Consider the following 24731-nt stretch of genomic DNA (forward strand, 5'->3'; position numbering starts at 1 on the left):
TTACTTGCTATGGGTAAGGGTACTATGGAAGATAGCTTTGAACTTTTTCAGTTCTGCATGTTATATGTTTATTTATTTATTTATTTATTTATTTATTTATTTATTTATTTATTTATTTATTTATTTATTTATTGTTTTGGCTATAGTTTCACTGTAGCCCAGACAAGTTTCCCACCTCAACCTCCAAAATACTGGGTTTATAGGCATTATCTACCATCCTCGGCTTGTTCACCCTATTTTTTTTTGGCCTTCATTAAACTTTCATGTTTCTTCCCCATCTTTCAGTTGTGCACTCCTCTGTTCAGCAATCTATTCCGCCACCCTTGGGTTTCTCTCTCCCTTTCTTCAGTTCTGGGCAGTGAGGCCTCCTTTGGGTGGCACTCTTGCCCTGCTTAGTCCTGCTTTTGTTAGAGAGAGATACTCAGTTACTTGCTGAACTGAAGGGAGGGAACTCAGTTGCACCCAGACTCACTCATCCATCCCTTTTTTCTCTTTTGTGAAATTCTCTGGCTGTGCCACTAAGGCATCAACAGCTTTAAAAATAGCAAATAATTGTGGAAGCCAATGTATGAAAGAGACTGGATTGAAGGGGTTGGTAATTAAGGGAAGCAAACTCCTAAGTAAGTCCTGAGAGCTCTGGGCTCTGCACCTGGACCCTCCCAGAGAGTAGTACTGTGAACAGGACTTACAAACCGACTTACTCATAAAAGTCTGCAGCAAGAAAAATAAAATAAAATAAAACAGTACCCTGGGCTCTTCTAAGATTCACTTCCCAGTGTACAAACATCCCAATTGAGCTTAAACAAAATAGCCCACACACATTCCATTTCTAAGGGAACTGCTTTCCTCCCTCGCTCCTTCCCTCCTTCCTCTTCCCTTTTTCTCCCTCCTTTTCTTCGCCCTCCAAAGTTTGTTTCTCTTCTCCCCCTTAGTCTTCCCAAAGAAAATCCTATCAGTAACCATCCTTAACCAGAAACCTTAAAGAAGAAATAAAGTAACATAAAATAAAAAAGTAGTAAGCTCTTCATAAACGGGATAGTGGTATCGTGAGGACTTTCCCTCCCACTCCCTCCTCCTGTCAGGACAGGAAGACTTCAAGGAGAAGTTCAAGTGTCCACCTGCCAAGGAAGGGATGGTCTCAAGTCATTTCCATCTCTGATCTTTCTCCCTCGGCCCCCGGCAGGGCAGCTTGACCTTGGTAAAGCAGCCTCCCTTTAAGAGCTAAAGTACTCCAGCAGTTTTTGTTTGTTTAATTGTAAAGGTGGTGTGCAGAGGGGTTACAGTAACACAAGTAAGGAATGAGTTCAGTTCTTGTCGAACATTGTCACTCCCTCCCCCGTTTTCTCCCACTTCCTCCCCCCCCACTCCCTCCCCACCCAAGTTGTAAAGTTCATTTCTAACATAGTGTCTTGTGAGCATCACTTGTGGTTTTTTTTGTCGTTGCTTGGTTGGTTGGGTGTTTTGTGTTGTTTTGTTTTGTTTCAATGTGTCCTTCCCACCCAGATCTAGGAGAAGGGGTGCGAAGGCGGAGCCACGGGGCTGGCGACACCCAGTGAAGGGCCAGCTCCTGCCTGCCTGCCTAGCACCTAGGGGATTTGCCCCGGAGAGCGAGATTACCCTCTCAATGAAGGGCAGATGTCCCTTTAAGGTTTGCTTTGCAGCCCATGGACTTTAGCCTAAACACGGACCCGCGAAGTTGGCTTTATTTGTCCATGTCTCGGACAGAGCCTGGGAGGCTGCCAGTTTCAGACCAAGAGCGCGAAGGGGCGGGCGATGTGGCAATCCGTCTGGGATGTGAAAACCTAGCAGCGTTCTACTGAAACCCAGGGAATCGCTCCTCTGTGTCGCCTGGGGCTGCAGCTGGCTGGGGACCAGGACCAGGACCGGCAGAGGCAATCCAAGTGGCCTAGAGCACACAGCGTCGGCGTGGGTGCTACCAGCTCCCGGCCCGGCCCGTCCCGTCCCGTCCCGTCCCGCCCGCGGACCCAGCGCGTCCGGGACCCCACGCTCCAGCCATGGCCCCCGCGCGCCTCGCCAGCCCAGGGGTCGCTGTCGCCTGCTGCTGGCTCCTCACGGGTGAGCACTTCTGCTGCTCTCTGAGCATCTCCTGAGCTGGGGGGGGGGGGGGTGGGAGGTGGGGGGGTGCGGCTCGGGGCTTGGGAGACAGGGGGAAGGTACACCGCGCGGTGGGCCAGAGAGGAGAAGGGGAGCAGGGGCGCCCATCCACACTGGCCACCCCAGGTAGACTGGCCAGAGAGCCTGGAAGGAAGTTGAGACCGTTCAGTACTGAGATCAGTTACTTCTGGGGTTGCTTCAACCCCTTCGCGCCCACTAGTAAAACAGGAGGGCGGCACTGAAAACTTTCTAACTAGAGTTGACTTGACAGGATACACTGTATTTTAGGAATCTGCTGAATGGCTCTGTCCCTTTGGGGTGGCTAGGGGTGGCTAGAGGGCGTCTGGTTGATATGCTGAGTTCCTGTCTTCAGGTTGTTCAGGCGTGGAAGACGTATTTTCTTGCTGCCTAGTGTTTAGAATTTCCCTTTTCCTGTTACAGACAAGGGAAGAGGAGAGGGGTGCAAATCTCTTTGTTGTCTCAACATGCTGTTTCAGGGTCAGAAAGCCAAAAGGAAGAACATTTTGACTTAGAGAAAGGAATAGTGAGTCTGGACTCGGTGAATATTTAGTAAAAAACTGTTCTTTAAATTACAAAATCTACTATTGTTGGGTATAAATATGTATTTTTTATGAATGGGATTGTAAAAACCACGGTAGAAATACAAAGTTGTGTCCAATTTAGAAGAAAGTTAAATAGAGCATTTGCTATCTATGCCTTTAATGTTGCACATGGTTGAAGAGGGAAAGAGACTAGTGAGAGAAAGTGGTCAAGCATGTAAGTGCAGACAAAAGGCCAATCTTCATTGGTGGTTGGATTTAATATATTGTTGTTGTTCAATTATTTTGTGTTTTTACTGTTGGCACGCTTAGTACTAGTAGTACTAGTTATTTTTGCATTTTACTATAAAAATTGGGAGAAACCACCAGTTAAGCCCTGCTTTGGGTAGCCAAGCATTGCTAGTTTTTATGAAGATTGCCTAAAAATGTGTTATTAACGAGCAGAACTGTTTTGTTTTGTTTCCATATAGCTAGGTGGTATTAAGAGAGTTAATAATGAGCCACTGGTTTGTCATGCAAACATCCTCCACTTCTCAGGAAGTGTGCAGTCTAACCATTGGTGACTTCAGAAGAACAGAGTGGCTTAATTGACCAGGGACTGCCACTGGCTTTTATGCATACTTGACCTGGGATTCCTTTCCAACCCAAATTGTTGTTTTTGTTGTTTTGCAAAATCTAAATAGTTTACTAATGACTCATTTTTTTAAATTTTACCAAACAAGCACTGTTTATAGTAAAAAAAAAAAAAGGTTCTTTGAGGTTTTCATAACCTCTAAAAAGAAAAGAATGACATAATAAATCAAAAAATAAAAAAGAGGGAAGAAAGAGGAACAAGTCACAATTTCATGTACACATTAATGTAATATGGGAAATAAAAACAAGCCACAGATATTTCCAAGCAATAATGTTTACTTACAATATGAATATACATATAATTCAATGTTGACATTTCAGTGAGCTCTTCTTGATCAGTTGCTCCTCTTTAGAAATCGCTTATCAAGTCATAGAATCCACAGTCTCATCTAGAGTCTCTTAATCTAGAGTCTCATCAACATATCCATCCATGCTTGCTATTGCTCTAAGAACTTATTTCCACTCTGAATCCAACCTTTAATTCACTCTCTCCTGTCACTCCTGCATTGAATCTGAGGGGGGTTGTTTGTTTGTTTGTTGTTATTGTTTTTTGTTTTTGTTTTGTTCTTTCCCTGTCAGTATTGGGCTTTAACGTGAGGCCTTGAGCTCTACTTCTCTTTTCTCTTGGTGTTCTACCACTTGAGTTATACCTCCAGTCTAGCTTTTTGGCTAATTTGGTTCATTGGAGATAGAGTCTTTCAGACTTCTCTGCCTAGGCTGGCTTCAAACTGTGATCCTCAGGGATCAGACTCCTGAGGAGTTGGGATTATGAATACTTGGCTTTGAAACTGAGTTTTAAGTCAAAAGTATTTGGCTGTTTTTTTGCTGCCTCTCAGATAAAATCCAGTTCTCAATTTACTACTCACTTAATCTACTTTACTATTCTTGTCTCAGTTTCCTCTGGGTAGACTTATAGAATATCATATGTTCACTGATTTAGATCAACATAGACTTGCTAGTTTCCAGTTCTATAGTCCTAAATCTCACTGGGCTAAAATCAAGGAGCTGTGGAGACATTTCTCCTGGAGGCTCTAGGAGGGAATGGAGAGACTCTTGCATTCTTTGACTCATGTTCTCTTTCTTCATCTTCAAAGCCATTTAGGTAATGTCTTCAACTCTTTCCTGCTGGCACTGGTTCATCGTTATATCCCCTTCTCTATCTCTGACACTAGTGCCTCCCTCAAGATCTCTCCATTCTCACTGGGCTGCACTTTCTTCAACAACCTTAATTTAAGCATAACTGCCAAGTCCCTTTTGCCATCTAAGGTAACATGCTGACAGTTTTCAGGCAACATAGTAAAGACATCTGTGGGCGCCTACTGATATGAAAACTTTCTCAAAGACAAAATCCTCTTTATATACATCCACATTGTTTGACTTCTTTTTGCAATTCGTCTGTTCGTCTTGACATTGTGCATATGATCTTGTTATTTTATGCATGTAGAAGAGAACTCCACCCTTCCTTTCCACTACCCCCTGCCATCTAAATAAAATCCAGCCTTCAAAGTGGCACTTAGATCAGAGTAACAAATGAACACTGCCCCAATAAGTTTCCCACTGCATTTAAAACTTCTTGCATTAGCTTGTTACACCATCTATCAATTTGTCAAGGAAGATCCCCCCTCCCCTCTCCAAATAAAGTCTTCATTGTTATTTTATGGAAGTCCAAGTCCAGCATAAACTAGTGGCACATACAAAAGATCTAACTAACACAAGTTTCTTAAAGACAGAATTCATGGTGGCCTTAAGGGAAACAAGAAAGGGTAAAATTAGCACCTAGGTAAAGCCACAGCGGGGGGAAAAAAGCCATGATTACTCCTAAGCCTGAAGAGCTTAACTGTAAATACGAGCTATGTAGGGGGACGCAGTTTGGACTGGACAGAGCAGTATACTGATCACATGTAGAAGAATGCAGTTAGTGACTAAGGAAGGAGAGGAAAAATCAATACCCCCCTTTCCCTCTACTGTAATACCTTGGCCAAAACTCCCATCAACAATAGTCATATAGTAGGATTAGCCTTCCAGAGCACGAAGGTCCAGACAGAAGAGACATTGACACAGCCTAATGCTGTAACTTATTACATGCAAGGAACTTAATGTACACAATATTTATTTGTTTATTTGTTTTTGCTTGTTTATTTGAACCAGTACTAGAGCTTGAACTCAGTGTCTAGGTATTGTCCTTCAGCATTTTCCCTCAAGGCTGGTGCTCTACCACTTGAGCTACAGCTCCACTTTTGGCTTTTTGGTGGTTAATTTGATATGAGTCTCTCAGTCTCCTGACTAGGCTGGATTCAAACAGCAATCCTCAGATCTCAACTTACTGACTAGAGGAGATTGCAAACATGAGCCACCAGTACCTGGCTTAAAATTTCATTGTAAGCTAAGGAAGTGTAAAAGTTTGCAACTTTTATCTATATTTTAGAGATGAAAAAACAAAAGGATAAGGGCTAATATCATTTTTTCAAAGTTGTATTAGGATAAATTTACCAAAAACTCAGCTTTTTGATTCAAATTTCATGCTCTGGAATATTCCTATCTGTCAGTGCAGTCTCCTCTTATTTATACCTCTCCAGTGTAATCCAAAGATATTGTCTAAAAGACTTAGATAAAGTTGTAATTAATGATGCACATGGGTTTGTTATTTCCATGATTTCCATGAAATTAGTTCTAGCACAGCAAGATTTATTGTGAGTAAAAGCAAATTCAAAGAAATAATGCTCCCTCAAAGGAAATTGAATGCTGGCAGCTTAACCAGTCAAATGCCCTAAGTTGTAGGCACTTTTATGGGTAGGATTGGGGTAAGAGAAATAGAGGAACATTTCAAAAACAGAGGAACAGTGAGTGGATTACTTAATGTGTCTTTGAAACCGCAGATATTATATATGGAAAGGTCTCTGGCTAATCACCAAAGAAGGGAAATTACTGTTGGGGAACTGTTGGCTACTGTACCAAGAAGTAGCTTCAACTGTGATCAGCCATAACTCCCAGATAAATGGTGAAACAGGATGTTTGTCAAAATGTACCCGGATGGGGTGTTACACCTGTCCACTGGCTCCTTTGTTTTATTGTTCCTTTTTCTTTCTGGCTAACTTTCATCTATTCATATCTTTGGTTATTAACAATATAAATCTATATTTAGCCTGCTATTAAGTTATCATTATATCTTCTGTAGAAGCATTCTTATACACCTCGAAACCCAATGTCCTTCCAAGACTTTTTCATAGGTAGGATTTCCTATCTGGAATAAAGTCCATTGAGACAAAGCTGAAGAAGGGGAAGAAGTCATTCAAGAAATGATCTCCAAGAGCAAGCTGTATTGTTAGGGAAGGCTGAGGATGGTGAAACTTAGCTGTAAGTCATCATCATGTTTGTAAAAAGCAACAGTGAATCAATGGGATTTATTTTCTGTTCTTCGTTTACTAGATAGAAAATGAGAATAACAATGGAATATGCTTGCAAACTTGTTTGCCTGCTTTTCTTCTGTGTTATTATAATACTAATTGTCAATCTTCATTGTCACCTGATTGAATTAAGAAATGCCCGAGAAATTAATGAAGCATACTTCTGTGTGTGTGTGCCAGAGTTTTCTAGAGGAAAATGATCTAATGAATGGTTTAATCCACTGAGGAATTCAAAATTACTGAAAGTTGGGTCGACTTCCTGCATGGTTGTAGGAAGTAGGTCACAGGATATTTGTTGAAGGCTAAATAGTAACCTTGCCTTCCTGAAGGATTTATTATATGTTATTTTAAAAAGAATGATTTTCTTTTTGTCAGTCATGGGGCTTGAACTCTGGGCCTGGTCACTGTCCCTCAGCTCTTCAGCTCAAGGCTAGCATTCTACCATGTGAGCTGTAGCACCACTTCTGGTTTTCTGAGTGGTTTATTGGAGATAAAAGTCTCACAACCTTTCCTGCCCAGGCTGGCTTTGAACCATGATACTCAGATCTCAGTCTCCTGAGTAGCTAAGATTACAGGCATGAGCCACTGGAGCCCGGCTTAAGAATGATATATTTTTTAATTTTTTATTATCTTTAAGTAGTTGTGCAAAGAAGTCCCCATTCTACAAAACAGTGTATGAATGCAAAGTGTCTGATACCATTGTCACCCATGTCTCCTAATGCATCCCTTCTCTCACTTTTCTTTTCTTCTTTTTTTAAATTGAGATTAGGTGATTACATAAATTTCACATATTTCACAGTATAATGGAGGAGTGATACTTAAGGTCACAAACACATGATACTTTTAAATCAAAAGAAAATTCAAAAATGAAAATGTTTCTTCCCCCTACATTCATTATGAATCTCAGATGATTTGGAGATCCTCTCAGTCAGTTCTGAATTATCACTTACTTATGTTTCCTGTGCCCTTCCTTGCATCTCTCTGAGAATGGTTGCCTTAAAAACAAGATAAAAGACCTGGTAATCTTACTAAGCCAAAAATGGTACATGATGTGCTTAACTAAGTGATGAGTTGAAAATTTTATATTTGCTGAAAGGCAGGATTTTGTGCTGCATGATGAGGGTTAAAAAATGAAACAAGCATACATAGTGCTTGAAATGAAGATCATGAAATAAGATCTAGATTTTAGTAAGCATTATTAAAGTATACAATAGTAAGGTGGTTTTTCTGTTGTTTTTTATTTGTTTTATGGTGGTACTGGGCTTTGAACTGAGAGCCTTGCACTCACTCAGCTTGCTTTCTTGGCTAGTATCATGGTATTCTACTACTTGAGCCTTGCTTCTAGCTGTGCTTTTTGCTGGTTATTTTGGAGATGGAGTTTCATGGACTTTTTTGATTAGACTGGCCTTGAACATGACCCTACAAGTCTCAGCTTCCTAAATAATCAGGATTATGGGCATGAGCCACTGGCACCTGGTGACAATAATTTGTAAGAGTAATGTAGTCTAATCCAGGTGGTTTCAAGTTATAGATGTTCAGACCTATTGTACATATGATATAGGCAGGATACATTTATGTCTCTTGCGTATTCTTGTGTGTTTTTCAACAGTGGTTCCCTTGGGCCAATATAGTCATAGATACCAAGGGTCTACTGAATTTTGACCTGGCCCATTCTTGTATTTATCTGCTTCTTAGCTGCCCTGAAGTGAACTGCTCTGCTCCACCATTCCCTTTGTACCATGATAGACAAAAACTTATGATACTGTGAACCAGAGCACATAATTACTCTTTTGAATTGATTCTACCAGGCACTTCATCAACCAAACCAAATAATACATTAATCTAGCTCTTTTGATGCCTGAGCTCTTGAGTCACAGGTTATCATTGATGATCTTACTTCCTCTGGTCGATGTTCCTCTGTTTTTATTCCAAAGCCTGCAGCCCATAAAACCGCCCACTGAAATTTAGAACTTCTTCAATTTTTATAGGTTCCTTTAAGTATTTTAATATATTAGCTCATGTTTAAAATATTTTCTGCAAATTAGGGTCCAAATACTGTTCTTTACCTCTACTGCTCTTCTATGGTCTTCTGTCATATGAAATGCAAGTGGGATACTTAAATTCATGTTATAAAACTGAAATGAAAGGTCTTTTGGAGTTGTTGCCACAGTGCTGAAGTCCGAATAGATAGTCTATTCAGGATAGGCTGTGACTGGAGAATTGTATTTGGTCTCAAAGAAAGTACAGAAAAATATCAAGAGATGCAAATGAGTGGAATATATTCCTGTCCTCAAGAGTTTGGAAGCTCTCTCGGGCCCTCTATCATGCCAACTCCACAGTGAGTTGCCTCTGGGTCTTTATATAAGCAGTTACTCCCACTGCCACTGATCCTTAAGTCCCCACGGAAAGGTGATTCTCAGAAGACCCCTCAGAGAAGATTGTACCCACTTCTCTAGGGATATGTGGATCATTAGTGCTTTTATTCTATATTACAACACACAACATGATATTTTGTTCTTTAACACTTGGAAGAGGCAAGCTTTTTTTTCCCCTTGAATTAATCATGAATAAGCTACAAACCTGGAAAACAATTAAAAGCTCAGATTACTCGCTTTATTTATAACTCCTCATCCATGTTTATATGTAATTAAAGGAAAGGTACCATAAAATGAGAAGTGCACCATGTTCTTCATGTACCAAAAACAAAAAAAAAGACCAGCACCCACGATTCAATATAGAGTTAAGTTATTAAATGCACTCTTGTTACAGGGATATTGAAATGTGAGAAAATGTACATTTAAAACTAGTATATCTACACGGTAATGTTATGGCACATTTCTTTATAGATTTTAAGAAAAGATTTCTAAGAGGCTAATATATAACATATATGAAGAAATAAAGGATGCTCCTCTTTTCAGTACTCTTCCAGTACTCTTGACTTGGGGAATAATTGCTCCCTTGGCATCAGCAGCCTCACTATTGACCCCAAACATTAACTTTCTCAGTATCTACCTTTTAGAAGGCAGCTCAAAAGAATGATGACAATACAGTAATCCAAGAACATGCCAACTGTGCAGGATCAATGACTAACTCTGGCAAAGTCTGAGCTTTCTGTCACAGTGATGAGTGTTTAAGGCTGTATGTATACAGAAGGGCCTAATTTCAATCAAATGATTTCTATGACCTTAAAGGAAAATCTAAATGTCAGCTAAGATTCAAAGAGAAATAAAAAATACACACACTAGCTATTGTTAGGAGTTCATATTATATCCCCAAACGATAATTACTGCTTTATTCAAACAATGAATCTTTATAAACAAGACCATGAATAGAAAAAGCATTATAATTCAAATATCAACTTGAATGTAGAACATACTCTTTGTGTGAGTTATATGAGATCTGCTTTCATAAATGCAAATATTTAAATCTGACTAGAACAGCTAATTGATCTAAGAATGTAAATTGTTAAAATTTTTTCATAATTTTATTACAAAACATTTTTGTATATATATGTGTATGTATGTGTGTTATTATCTTTAAGTAGTTGTATAAAGAAGTTACCATTATAACAAAGCACTTTATCAATACAAAATAATAATACAAAGTAAAAATTCTTTAATATCATCTCACCAACTAGACTTTTAGTTTACCAAGTATTGATGTCTGAAAACACATGGACACTGATCAGCCTTTAAAAATATTTCTTATAATATTTTCAACAAAAACATGATGTTATGCTGAATGAGGACACATAAATAGGAACACACACATTTTTGTTGATAGGATTTTGTTTATTTATTGGTATGTTTGGTATTATTTTGTGACAATTGCAAGTAAGTTTTTTCACTCCAAGGAAACGTAGATAGTGAGCACAAGAAGTTCCTTAAAAAGAAAAAAGAAAAATTCCTTTTCCCTTTTCCCCTTTTCCCTTTTTCCCTTTTGCCTATATTAGCCGAACAATCTTTGCAGTCACTCACGTAGCTCTTCTGCTTGTGGTAGTCTCACTGGACATCTGCAGTCTAGGATATGCACGTTGATTTTCTCTAAAGAAACTGCTGCACTTAGATATTCACAATTAGACATCTCGCTATACATATATTCTGTAAAGATAGTTTCCAAATCATGTACATTAACAAAATATTTTAACAGTTTTCCTTTGCAAGAATTATTTAAAATCACTATTCCTGTATTCGAGAATGCATATCTCAAAAACTGAAATAGGTTTGAGCTGGGCACTGGTAGCTCACGCCTATAATCCTAGCTACTCCAGAGGCTGAGATGTAAGGATCTCGGTTCAAAGCCAGCCCGAGCAAGAAAAGCTGTGACACCCTTATCTCCAATTAACTACCAGAACACTGGAACTGGAAGTGGCGCTGTGGCTCAAGAGGTATATCGCTAGCCTTGAGCTGAAGAGCTGAGGGACAGCGCCCAGGCCCACAGTTCAAGCCCCACGACCAACAAAACAACAACAACAAAAAACAAAACAAAACAAAACAAAAAACAAAACAAAACAAAAAACCCTGAGGGCTGGGAAGGTGGCTCAGTGGTAGAGCGCTTGCCTTGCATGCTCCAGGCCCTGGGTTCGATTCCTCAGCACCACATAAGGAAAAAGAAAAAAGCCGGAAGTGGTGCTGTGGCTCAAGTGGTAGAGCATTAGCCTTGAGCTGAAGAGCTGAGGGACAGTGCCCAGGCCCAGAGTTCAGGCCCCACGACTGGACCCCCCCAAAAAAAACAAAAAACCCTGAAATAGGTTTGGAGAAACCTCTCTTAAATTTTTAGAAACATTATACAATAGGATATTATTTTGCAAGTTTCAGAAGCCACTAATCATTAAGCTTAAAACTCTGAAATAAAGAAGAACCCAAATGATTCTTTTCCCAAGATTACTTATTACTGGTGCTCAGTTCTAGGCATAGAAAGACAAATAGAAGGTCATTCATGTTCTCTACTGGCACATGATCTGAAAGAGCCAAGAGACATACAAAGGAGCAATATTTGAAGGGGTTCCCAAAATGTTTTAAAAAGAAGAATGTAAAAAAGAAAAACCCTCATATTTGTGTTACAAAAAAAGTAAGCCTTGCAAACAGACACAATATCCACCAGAAAAATCACAGCTGTCTCTACCTCCTTCCCTTTTCAAGGGTCACTGCACTAATAACAAGGTATGCAAACAGGATTTTCATCATTCTGGACCCCATTCCCTCTTACCATTGACACACAAACCAGTCCTGGCATAGAATTGTCACAGGAAGGACTGTTATCCAACTCCCCAATGAGTTCCATGAGCCATTTCCAACAGCTGGAATTGACCTAAATTTTGTGAAGTGCGTGCTAAAGCCAATAAATGTTTCCAGCAGACTATGCACCAATCTATTCTACCAAATCAAGGCCAACGGATCATATTACAGTAAATTCTCACTATTCTCTTTGTCACATTCAGATTCCAAACTTCAAGCCAGGATTCTTAGGAGATTTGCCATAGTATTTTGCCTGTTTTGCTAGTTTTACAATTTACAAAGTATCATAATCTGAACAACTGTCAGATGAAAGGACAAAACAAAGAAATCTATCATAGAGATTGGAGAGTTGAGGTTTATAAATGACAAAGGATGTATCTAAAGTTAAGTAATCCAAGTTAAAATGACTGTAGGCCAAGCTTGCTGATTCTTGCTATATAAGAATTAAACTTGAGATCAGCCATTCACTACTACAATAGACAGAAAAAAAATCAAGTTCAAAACAGAGCAAACAAAACAAAAGCAATGTGTTAGGACAACATGTTAGTGACTTCATTTCTAAATATATATATATATATATACATAAAGTTATTTTTTATTGTACTTATTTTAATCCTTGCATTCAATTCCTCTAATTCTCAGTATATGAAACTTTCATAGACTGCTTGCTAGCAAAGTTATAATAAATCAAATGAAGGGTAAGAACTACAATTTTCTTGATTTCTAATTTTCAGGTGCAACACAAGCAACAAATTAAAAAATTTGAAAGTAACAATACTGGTTTCCTCCCCTTCAAGATAGACTAATATAAATATGACACTCTACGAAAAATATGTGAACCATTATAAAGATTTTTTTTTCAGACAACCAATTAAAAAAACTAAAATACTAACTTAAAACGATAGAATTAAGCCACAGTATTTTTTCTTAAGATTTTGCTTATTTGGGGAAGGAAGAAAAAACAAATTCATCTATAATGATAGCAGTTTTTAAACTACAATTACTTAAGTGAACTACTGTCGTTAATAGCACCAGTGTCTTAAAAGCTTCTGTAACAATGTCAATGTAGCTGCCACATTTTAGGTCTGATCCATCTAAGTGAGCATTCATTCATGAGATCAAAGGAGGGAACCATAGAGGGATACAAGATGAATTCATTCAGAGTTCAGTAAGAAATACAAATGGAGCCGGACGCTGGTGGCTCACGCCTGTAATCCTAGCTACTCAGGAGGCTGAGATCTGAGGATCGCGGTTCAAAGCCAGCCCGGGCAGGAGAGACTGTAAGACTCCTATCTCCAATAAACCACCAGAAAACCGGAAGTGGCGCTGTAGCTCAAGTGGTAGAGCGCTGCTCTCCTCCTTGAGCTGAAGAGCTGAGGGACAGCGCCCAGGCCCAGAGTTCAAGCCCCACGACCGACAAAAAAAAGAAATACAAATGTTTTCCAGTTGATATGATGCATGGCTTCAAGTCAACATAATAATTAAGCTGGCCCTCACAGAAATGGAAGTAACAAAGTTACATGGAAAATATGGAGACCAGTATAAGCTGAGGCAGCAGGAAGTATGGGGAATGAAATCATTGTGAAGGTGGACCTTGGGATGTCATGAAGTCATAGATTGGAAATAAAACTTTTAAGGCCAGAAATTTGAGGCTTAGATGTCACAGTTTTCTTTAAATTAGCAATACAAAATAAAAAAGCAATGATTAGTAGAGAAATACTAAGCCATAAAATTTAGGAGTAAATACCTGATTAGCAATAAGCTCAAGTTATTAAAAGTAGGTTTTAAACCTTAGGTATTCCAGATCCAAACATTAATCTTGTGAAAAATGTTACGTTCAGTCATTGAAGAATATTGATATTGAAAAAGATACTCCAAATGGTGAGACGAAGGACAGAGTGAACCAGTCCAACAACGATACTCACAAGACACTATGTTAGAAATGAACTTTACAACTTGAAGGGGAGTTGGGGAGGAGAGGTAAAATGCGAGAAAAATGGGGGAGGGGGTAAAAATGTTTGACAAGAAATAAGTATGTAACTGTAACTCCTCTGAACAGCTTGACAATAAAATTAAATTTAAAAAAATGTCAGATTAGAAAAAAAAGATATTCCAAAGAGGTTTGCCTTATCATTTAAGAAAATAATCATGAGATTTGGAGGATCACAGTTCCAGGAAGGCTAGATCAGAAAAATTACCTAGGCTCCATCTCTAAAATAACCAGCAAAATGCAGGGTTGCATGCAAGCATGCAAATAGCAGAGCTCCCACTTAGCCAGGAGGAGGTTCTGAGTTACCACAAAAAATCCTATGGACTAAGAATCAGTGTGGGCTGCCTATAGATTTCAAATGTCGACATAAATGTGACTCTTTTTCTAAAGTAAAATCACTCTCAAAAATTACAATGATGACCTGGAAGATTGGGAGAAGGAAAACAAAAGGCGAATCTAACAACTGTGGGAGGTACTAAAAGTAGGGTAGGAGGTACACTGCCCTTCAAATCTTGTAGGTTCATTTCAATTATAAGTGTTTAGCTTAGAAAGGTGAGAGATAAGGGAAGTGGCGGCGGTGTGAGCCGTGCAGCCTGCATTTGTAGAGATGATTGCAAATACTCATAGCAGAGGGGTGGGTAATGGAGAGGCCATGGGGTTAAACTGGCTGAATTTGAAAGCTAGACGATCTTGAAACCATCACTTCATAGTCTATTCTCTTATTCTATTAAAATTAGGATAGTATGTACAGGAAAGGATAAGAAAGGGCATAGGATACTGGTTGAATAAAAATCTTTTATTAAGCGTGTACTATGTGCCACCAGTGTGATCCTGTAGTTTCTTTGAAGCAGCAAGCCTTTCATGTTGTGGACAGTGTGTCTAATCCATTCTTTAAACAAGCTTTTATGGGTTCTCTGGGAACTGGCGGAAGAAGACAACTTGAGTAAAATACTTTGGGAGGGCCCTCAGTGTAGAGAAAGGGGAAGTAAGGAAAGAAAGGGAAAGGGCTCTGGAGAGACAAGTTGAGATTCTAACTTTGTACTACAATTGTGGATGGGAATGTTCTTGTCCCCCGACAATCTTTGGACAAGGAAACATCCATGCATGGAAAGTAGGGAAGATAATAAGATGTGTTCAGGACTCCTCTGTTCTCCCTTGTATATTAATTCTCAAGACAAATGGGCTTTTTTCTGTTCTCTGGTCTCTTAAACAAGAAGCAATCCTAGCCTGAGGCTGGTGGCTCACACCTACAATCCTAGCTACTCCTGAGACTGGTAACTGAAGATTGAGCTTTGAAGGCAACTCAGACAGGAAACTCTTATCTCTAAATTAACCACCAAAAAGGGGGAAATGGAGCTGTGGCTGAGTATTAGCCTTGGGCAAAAAAATTCTCAGAGCCAAGTTCAAGCACACACACACACACACACACACACACACACACACACACACACACAAACACACACACACACACAGCAATTCTATTTCTCCACCCTACTCTTCCTCATACCCAAGTACCCACCACACACACACACTGCAAATGAAAAAAATGTAATTTAAAGATTCTCTTTCAAAGTAACTGTAGCTACTTATTGATTGGGTTTCAGTCAGAATCAACAATTCAGTTTACCACCACTTCCCATAGCCCGTTTTTAGCCTGTCTTTGGCAGTGAAGGTAAAGGTGCTAAACGCTGGCGACCCAGCTCCCACCCTAAGCACTTCAGAGGTTACAGAGTTGATTTGACTACTTTAGGATCTGGGATTCCCGGGACGCCAGGCCAAGCCCGTGAGAAGTCCACCCCAGGGTAAATTCCGTACATAGTTTCTTCAGTCTCTGGGTTCAGGGCTCTAACATCTGGGTTAATTGGATCCTGCAGCCTGGGTCACCAAGCACAAGAACAGCTGGGTACTTTGCTCCGGAGACCGGACCGAAGTGACCAGTAGATCTTAGACACTGCCTGTGGAAATACCAGCGCCAACAGGCGTGCAGATCAGCAATGAGCCAAGCCGAGCATAGGCTGGACCTTGGGGGTCAAGTCTGCACTTGGGAGAATTCTTTTCAATTTTATGTAAGTTCTGAAACTGGATGGATTTCTACCCAGAAGGGAGTATTTACTATATGTGCATATATAAGATTATATATAATGTTACATATTATATATATCATATATATATGAGTGTGTGTGTGTGTTCTGCGCACACAGGGATACAAGAAGGGAAAACTCAGGAAAGTCCAAGCTCAGCGTTACAATAAAGCACTTGCTACTTCTTCACGGCACGGTCCTAAAAACAGACACGGTCTAAACCCTCTCAGTGCGCATGCGTGCGCCATCAGTGGCTCCCACCTCCCCCGGTGTGTGTGTGTGTGTGCGTGTGTGTGTGTGTGTGTGTGTGGAGAGAGAGAGAGAGAGAGAGAGAGAGAGAGAGAGAGAGAGGAGGGGGAGAGAGAGAGGGAGAGGCAGAGAGAGAGAGAGAGACAGAGACCGAGAGAGAGGGAGAGGGAAAGGGAGAAGGAGGGGGGGGGGAGAGCGAGCGCGCGCAGCGTGAGCGTAAGCGCGCGGAGGGGGGGGGGAGGGAAAAAGGGAGGCAGGCGCATGCGCGCTGCTTGCGTCAGCCGCCTTGGATGCCGGAACTGCGAGTCTCTGCGCGTCGGTGTTGGTCGCCGCGGTGTCTCTAGCCTCAGGTAGGCGCGCTGCGCGGGTAAACTGAGGAAAGAAGGGCTGGCGTGAGTGCGCTCCGCGGCCATTTCCTCCCTGCCGGCTCGGACCCGGGCCCCTCGCGGCGGCGCGGCCGCCCTTCCTCCCGGCCCTACCCGCCCCCCCCCCGGCCCGGGTCTTTGGGGACCCCTCCCTTCCTCTCCGGAGCCATGAAGCTGGTGAGGAAGGACATCGAGAAGGACAACGCGGGCCAGGTGACGCTGGTCCCCGAGGAGCCGGAGGACATGTGGCACACCTACAACCTGGTGCAGGTGGGCGACAGCCTGCGGGCCTCCACCATCCGCAAGGTGCAGACCGAGTCCTCCACGGGCAGCGTGGGCAGCAACCGCGTGCGCACCACCCTCACCCTCTGCGTGGAGGCCATCGACTTTGACTCCCAGGCCTGCCAGCTGCGGGTCAAGGGGACCAACATCCAGGAGAACGAGTACGTCAAGATGGGAGCGTACCACACCATCGAGCTGGAGCCCAACCGCCAGTTCACCCTGGCCAAGAAACAGTGGGACAGTGTGGTGCTGGAGCGCATCGAGCAGGCCTGCGACCCGGCCTGGAGCGCCGATGTGGCCGCCGTGGTCATGCAGGAAGGCCTGGCCCACGTCTGCTTGGTCACGCCCAGCATGACCCTCACGCGGGCCAAGGTAGAGGTGAACATCCCCAGGAAACGGAAAGGCAACTGCTCCCAGCACGACCGGGCGTTGGAGAGGTTCTACGAACAGGTGGTCCAGGCCATCCAGCGCCACATCAACTTCGACGTGGTGAAGTGCATCCTGGTGGCTAGCCCGGGATTTGTTCGGGAGCAGTTCTGTGACTACATGTTTCAGCAGGCAGTGAAGACCGACAACAAAGTGCTTCTGGAAAACCGATCCAAATTTCTGCAGGTAAAAAAAAAAAAAAAGCATTGCTTACTTAGAGGTAGTGAAGAATGAGCCCAGAGAATGCATAGAAACGACTCTAGAAGTTTTAGCTCTGGGAAAAGTAAAACAGGAGAAAGTCTTTACTTATCTAGAACTGTAAATGAGATAATGAAATAGAGACTTGTTCAGTTTCTAGCATATTTATGTAGCAAACTTAGCCGCCTTTTGCTTTTGGCGTTATCCCTGTGGGTTGATGAATGAATGGTCTCAGAGATTATTTTGTCTCCTATAATTGTGATTCTAGGTCCATGCCTCCTCTGGACACAAGTACTCCCTGAAAGAGGCGCTTTGTGACCCTTCTGTAGCTAGCCGACTTTCAGACACTAAAGCTGCTGGGGAAGTGAAAGCCTTGGATGACTTCTATAAAATGTTACAGCATGAACCTGACCGTGCATTCTATGGACTCAAGCAGGTGGAGAAGGCCAATGAAGCTTTGGCAATCGACACATTACTCATCAGTGATGAGCTCTTCAGGCACCAGGATGTAGCCACGAGGAGCCGGTATGTGAGGCTGGTGGACAGTGTGAAAGAGAACGCAGGCACAGTTAGGATATTCTCCAGTCTTCATGTATCTGGGGAACAGCTGAGCCAGTTGACTGGAGTAGCTGCCATTCTCCGATTCCCTGTTCCTGACCTTTCTGACCAAGAGGATGATTCCAGTTCGGAAGAGGATTAATGACAGAAACAATTGGGACAACCTGTCCTCAGCCCTTCACATTTTCTCAGCATCCCTTGACAGGAAGCTGCAAAGAGTGCCACTTTCTGACTCATACTAGGATTTCTTATGTATTTGGTCACACTAGCTATTTTATGGTTATAAGAAATGTTCAGACTAAACAATAAAAGAGAATAATCTTTATTACAACTATTTTTTTGTTAACTAGGATAACATATCTGATGAGAATACTTTCATATTGCTCAGGATAGATCATGACTTCATTTGACACACTTTTTCTTTTTTTAAATTTACATTGTGTTTTGATTCTGCATGGTTTTCTTCCAGTACATTTGAAGACCTTTTTTCTCTCCATCTGATTCTATTTCTTTTCTTTTCTTCTTAGGTTTAACTGTTATTTCCTATTTTAAATAGTATCCAGATAATTAGTAAATTCACAAGGTAAATTTAAAATAGAAATAGTATTTTTCTTAGGTTTATTAGCACAGTTAATAATAGACTCTGGGTGTTTTTTTGATGCTAGAATTAATATTTTCTGTTGAGAACCACCTAATCAGATATTTTCAGATGATAGAGTTTATCTACTCAAGATTCTCGAGATAATGATAATTTCTTTTAAAGCTTCTGTTCTGTTTGAGAGGGTGGAGTGGTGTTGGTCCCAGGGCTTAAACTCAGAGTTTGGGTGCTGTCCCTAAGCTTTTTCACTCAAGGCTAACCCTCTGCCACTTGAACTTTTGGATTTGGAGTGATAAATTGGAGATGAGTCTCATGGACTTCCCTGCCTAGGCAATGTTTCCCCTGAAACACTACTACATTTTATTTTTGCCTTGTCAAAGTTATACTTAATGCTATCTTGTATTTATATTTGGTAGTCTGCTTTTACATTTTTTTTTAACCATCCTAAGTGCTTGAACATACTTTATTTTTATTTTCTTATTTTTTTGGGGTCTGGTCGTGGGGCCTGAACTCTGGGCCTGGGCGCTGTCCCTCAGCTCTTCAGCTCAAGGCTAGCACTCTACCACTTGAGCCACAGTGCCACTTCTAGCTTTTTTCTTTTTGCTTATGTGGTGCTGAGGAATCAAACCCAGGGCCTCATGCATGCAAGGCAAGCACTCTACCACTGAGCCACATTCCCAGCCCCACCATACTTTATTTTTAATTTCAGATGTTTCTTATTTATTATTGTCAAGGAGATGTACAGAGGGGTTACAGTTACATAAGTAGGGTAATAAGTACATTTCTTGTCAAACTTGTTACCCTTTCCCTCATTTTCCTCCTACTTTATCACCCCACCCCCCACCCCCAAGTTGTACATCATTCTTAATGGATAGTTTTAAGTATGGAACCAGCATAGCCTGAAAGTTTGAATAATCCTGTCATTAATACATGGCAGTTGTACTCCAACACTTCTTAGTGTAATCAGGAATTATCTGTAAACACCTTAATTTAAAGTATTCTTTGAAGTATTTTTCGTGTGCATTCCTAACAGAGAACTTTGGAAATTAAATTGGATTTTTTTTTTTTTTTTGGCCAGTCCTGGGGCTTGAACTCAAGGCCTGGGCTTCGTCCCTAAGCCTTTCTGTGCTCAAGGCTAGCATTTACTTGAGCCACAGTCCCACTTCTGGCTTATTCTGTTTATGTAGTACTGAGGAATGGAACCCAGGGCTTCATGCATGCTAGGCAAGCACTCTACCACTAAGCCACATCCCAAGCCCCATTAAACTAGATTTTGATCTTTTATAAACCTCAACATAAAAGTTAGGACAGGTCATAGAACAACAGTTTATCTTATAGAAGTCCTGGTTCAGTGATGCCTACCTTAAGTAAACTTTTGCTTGTGTTTTTTTGTGTCTGTGGTCTTTCCTCATGGTGTAAAAGGTTTGGGATTTTTTTTTTTAACTTCCTAACTCGTTTCCACCTCTTCATCTGTTGATGGGAAGTGATTGCTTCATATATTTTATTTCATTTAAAATTTTTTTCTCTTTAACTTTTTAAAATTTGTTTTTGTTTATGTGGTACTGAGGACTTGAACCCAAGGCTTTATGCATGCTAGGCAAGGATTCTACCACTAAGCCACATTCCTCGTCCCTGTTCCAAATCATTTTTTTAATGTATCAGCCTCCTAACCTAAAGACAATCCAAATTGTCATTATTATTTCATGAATGTTTTAAAATGTTAGTGTGCATGTGTATGTCTGTTCTGGGGCTTGAGAACTGTCAAGGCCTGAGAACTGTCCCAGAGCTTTATTGCTCAAGAATAGTGAGGTGCTATTGAAACCACAGCTCTATTTCTGGCTTTGTGGGAGTAGTTCATTGAAGATAAGACTGTTCCTGATTTTCCTGCCTGGGCTGGCACGGAACCAAAATCCTCTGATCTCAGCCTCCTGAGATTACAGGCTTACAGGCATGAACCAGAGATATTGTTGGATGATTTTAGTAAGAATATGGAAAGGAAGTTACCACATAATTAATAATCATAACCTCAGAATTTAAAGAATTTTGGATCTCTAACTCAAAATTTCTGCACCACTAAAATAAAATCTGACAAACCCATAAAAGACATTTCTTGATGCAAGTTTGCAAATTTAAATTGCCTATTAGCCCCACATTGGAAGCTCCTAAAACTTAGTGACCAGACTGTCCCTAGACTAATTAAATAAATATTTAGACACTAGAAATAATGGGGTTAGTTTTTGTTTAGTGATTCCAATAAGGATCAAGGCTGAAAACCAGTATTTCAGACCTTGCTTCAGGAAAATGAAGACCCTGACCCTCAGCATCCATGAAAATTTGTTAGAAAATAGAGTCCAAGGTTCTACTGTTGACATACTGAGTCAGCTTCAACTTAGTCCACCATCTCCAGGTGATTGCTCTACATAAAATCTCTTATGAGCATTGGCAATAGCCTTTTCTAGCAGGGCTCAGAAATCTCTGCCTGGGTCATCAGCTATAATAGATTTATAGTTTTAAGGTCTTTCAAGAGCTGAGTATTCTTGTCTACTCAACCATCTATAAGAAAAAGTCTTAAACTTCCTAGTTTAAAAACCACTTTGGATTATTACTAAAAATAAATTTATTCAATACCATAGGGGGAAATAACAAAATAATGTGAATAAAATGAAAAACAGTAACTGTGTGTGCATGTGTATGTGTGTGCGTGTGGGTACATGCATGCATACGTGTGTGCGCACGCGTGCTTGCCAGTCCTGGTGCTTGAACTAAGGTCCAGCGGCTATACCTGATCCTCTTTGCTCAAGGTTACTCCTCTGCCACTTGGGCCATAGCTCCATTTTTGGCTTTTTGGTGGTTATTTGGATGTAAAGGGTCTCACAGACCTTCTTGCCCAAGCTGGCTTTGAACCAAGGTCCCAGATTTCAGCCTCCTGAGTAGCTAGGATTACAGTTGTGAACCCTGCTGCCTAGCCTTGTAATAACTTTTAACTTGTCTAAACAAAATGAATCTTTGGGAATCATAATGTGGTTTCAGCTGCTGTTGATTAGTAGCAGCTAGTGAACATGTGATGAAATATGGTGAAATCTTAACTAATGTTCAACTAATGAAATTTCCCTTGGGGTAAATAAGGATTTACGTTTTCCCACTAGTCTCAATAAAACTGAAGCATGCAGATTGATTCAGGTTGCTGTGAATATGAATTTATTAAATTACATATCACTATTCCTAATCTCCACTTACATGCTAGATACCTTGCTGCAACAGAAAAATCACAACTTCCAGATTAGTTTGGGCAACCCAGTGACCTGTCTGAAATGGAAAAAGGCCAGGAATAGGAATAAAAATCTGTAAGATACTATCTGCCATTAGCTAGCAGAAAAAGCCAGTCTGGAGGCATGGCTCAGATTATCATTTGTATGTCAACTGGGGAAAAAACAGCTGACCAAGAGTTTAAGGCCCTGAGTTCAAGCCCTAGCACTAACAGAGCACACATAAACAACCACTCTCTTGAGTGTGGGAGTGAATGTCTATAAATGCTGGCACTTAAGGTTAGGGCAGTAGAATAGAGGGTTCCAGGACAGTCTGGGCTTCATAAGATACTCTATTTTAGGGGGGGAAAATCAGATAAGATTTATAAAACTCTGAGTAGCTGGCCATTGGCACCTCATGTCTGTAATCCTAAATACTGAGGAGGCTGAGATCTGTGGATTGCGGTTCAAAGCCAACCAGGGTAGGAAAGGCCATGACACTTGTCTCCACTAGAAAATCAGAAGTGGAGCTGTGGCTCAAAATAATAGACTGCTAATCTTCAGCAGAAAAGCTCAGGGATAGTGCTCAAGCCCTGAATTCAAGCCCTATGACAGACAAAAACCAGAACAAAACAAAAGACAAAACCTCAAAAAATAGTTTTTATATTAATGTCATTGTAATTAAGTTTATATATTCTAGATGTAGTATTTCAGAAAGTAGGTATTCAATATTGATATGTTTGTATTGTTGATTGTCAATTTGGAAAAAGTTTATTGTAGAAATATTATCAAAATGCCAAAATAAATTTTAAAGAACTTAACTGCAAGTATAATGTTGAGCTTTGATACCTTATTTAGAAAAGATTCAAAAGTCAACTGAGTGCTGGTGGCTCACACCTGTAATCCTAGATACTCAGGAGTCTGAGATCTGAGGATCACAGTTTGAAGCCAGCCAGGGCAGAACAGTTCCCATGAGACATTTATCTCCAATTAACCACCCAAAAACCAGAAGTGGGACTATAGCTCAAAGTGGTAGAGCACTAGCCTTGAGCAAAAGAGCTCAGGGACAGTGCCCAGGTATGAGTTCAAGCCCCCTAACTGACAAGAAGGAAGGAGAGGAGGTGGGAGGGAGAGATGGAAGGAAGGAAGGAAGGGAGGGAGGGAAGGAGGGAGGGAAGAGAGGGAGGGAAAAGATTCAAGTAATTTTTGCAACTAATTATTAGAAAATAAGATCTAAAGTAATAGTCTTGGGAACAAATAAGGAGAATAATCTGAGACATTCCTTAGCATAGTCATCAAATAGCAGGTAAATTTCACTTAGAAACAAAAATATGTCTAAGAGCAATAATGTGGGTGATAAATTTAAATGTGAAAGACCATGAAAAAAACATGAGCAAGAGATATTAAAGTGAAAATGCTAAACTTTATTGTTTTTCTTTATTTAACAATATTTATTCTTAAGGCAATGATCTGTATAGATTTACAAGTATATACTTTGCAAGATGGCCTATTTGTTTTCTAGAATAATTTCTTGGGATTGGAGGTGTGATTCAGTTTGTACAGCGCCAGCCAATGAGTGTAAGTGTTAGACAAAAATTCATTTAGTACAGTCTGTTGTGAGACATAGCACTGGGAAAGAAATAATATTGTGAATTTTGTTAATTGCACACCTTTGTGTGTGATACTTTATCTAAAGTGTGAAGTTTATTATTTTGTGTATTTTTTATTAATTTTATTCTTTTTATGTGGTACCAAGGAATAGAACCCAGGACCTCAAGCATGTAAGGCAAACACTCTGCCACTAAGCCACATTCCCAGTCCCAATTTTGTGTATTTTATAATAAATGTTTTAATTTTATAATTGGTATTGATACAGGGAATTCTTATATTTCCTGGGGCTAGTTTGAAATGGTTAAAACAGTATTATGGATATATTTGGAGGTCATGGGCTATAGTTCTTTTAATGTCCCTTTTTATTATCCCTTAAGATTGCCTGAATTAAAATCTCTTTCTTTAGGATGTCAGTTCCAGGAAAATCCCGGTTTGTTTGTTTTTGTTTTTGTTTTATGTTATACACTCAGGGACTTAGAGCTAATTTTGATTTAGGTGGCGTATTTGGTTATAAACACTCAATACTGAAGCAGGGACAGCATCTGCCAGGCAGAAAATATAAGGGAAAAGTGTTTGTCTCAGCAGCCCCAGGGCCTGGCTGTACCCAACATTGACACCATTACTTGCTTCTAGTCTGAAAATGGACAATGTATCAGAACAGTAACTGCTTAAGGGCTAGGTCCTTTTGGGAGGGTTTCAATGTACATCTCGTGTCCAAAGTCAGGTGGCTAGTACAAGTGATAAGGTGCTATCAAGCATAAGAAAACAGAAGAATGCTAGCTCTTTCCCTTAAGTTTCTGTTTGAAATAGGTCAAACCCTAGAAATAAAAAATATATATTTGATAACCTATTTATTTTTATAATTTTTATATTTTATACCTATTTTAGCAAGTTTATTTTTTCCCTTTACTTTCTAATCCTACTATATTAATACATGTATTACTTCAATAACTATTTACTAAGCTCCCCAAGATGCTGCATCTATGATACTTTTAATTGTAGAGGGATGATTAGGAAACTTTTCCTCTTTAATCAGCAAATTAAATTACTTCCTGGCAGTCAGTGAAGTAATAGCTGTCAGAAGTAACCACTGCAACCTAGCATCTAAAGGGAGAACAGTGCTTGGACATTTTGCCTATGATTCCTATGCTAATCCAGCCTATTGAGTAACTGGCATCA

At 40.4% G+C, this 24731-nt stretch overlaps 2 protein-coding genes across 2 annotated transcripts in view; both read left to right on the plus strand.

Annotated features, from left to right (window-relative positions):
- The first annotated feature begins 1530 nt into the window (after positions 1-1530).
- Itga1 (integrin subunit alpha 1) overlaps positions 1531-24731 on the plus strand; it is a 148835-nt gene continuing 125634 nt past the window's right edge. Inside the window, exon 1 of the mRNA XM_070041152.1 lies at positions 1531-2076. Within this exon, the coding sequence (XP_069897253.1) occupies positions 2016-2076 (61 nt within the window). The 5' untranslated portion in view covers positions 1531-2015. The remainder of the gene's footprint in view (positions 2077-24731) is intronic.
- On the plus strand, positions 16556-23067 carry Pelo (pelota mRNA surveillance and ribosome rescue factor). The gene is made up of 2 exons (XM_070041151.1): positions 16556-17528; positions 17809-23067. Exons 1-2 carry the CDS (start codon positions 16803-16805, stop codon positions 18238-18240), a joined length of 1158 nt encoding a protein of 385 aa, XP_069897252.1. The 5' UTR covers positions 16556-16802; the 3' UTR covers positions 18241-23067.

The sequence above is a fragment of the Dipodomys merriami genome, unplaced genomic scaffold (genome assembly GCF_024711535.1).
Source record: "Dipodomys merriami isolate MVZ:Mamm:240054 unplaced genomic scaffold, mDipMer1.0.p SCAF_30, whole genome shotgun sequence".
Lineage (NCBI taxonomy): Eukaryota > Metazoa > Chordata > Mammalia > Rodentia > Heteromyidae > Dipodomys > Dipodomys merriami.

What these genes read in the sequence shown, in the direction of transcription:
- Pelo (XM_070041151.1), top strand. Translation starts at nt 16,803, where the DNA reads ATGAAGCTGGTGAGGAAGGACATCGAGAAGGACAACGCGGGCCAGGTG. An exon ending in ACCGATCCAAATTTCTGCAG is followed by an intron (nt 17,529 to 17,808) that starts GTAAAAAAAAAA and finishes TTGTGATTCTAG; the next exon opens with GTCCATGCCTCCTCTGGACA.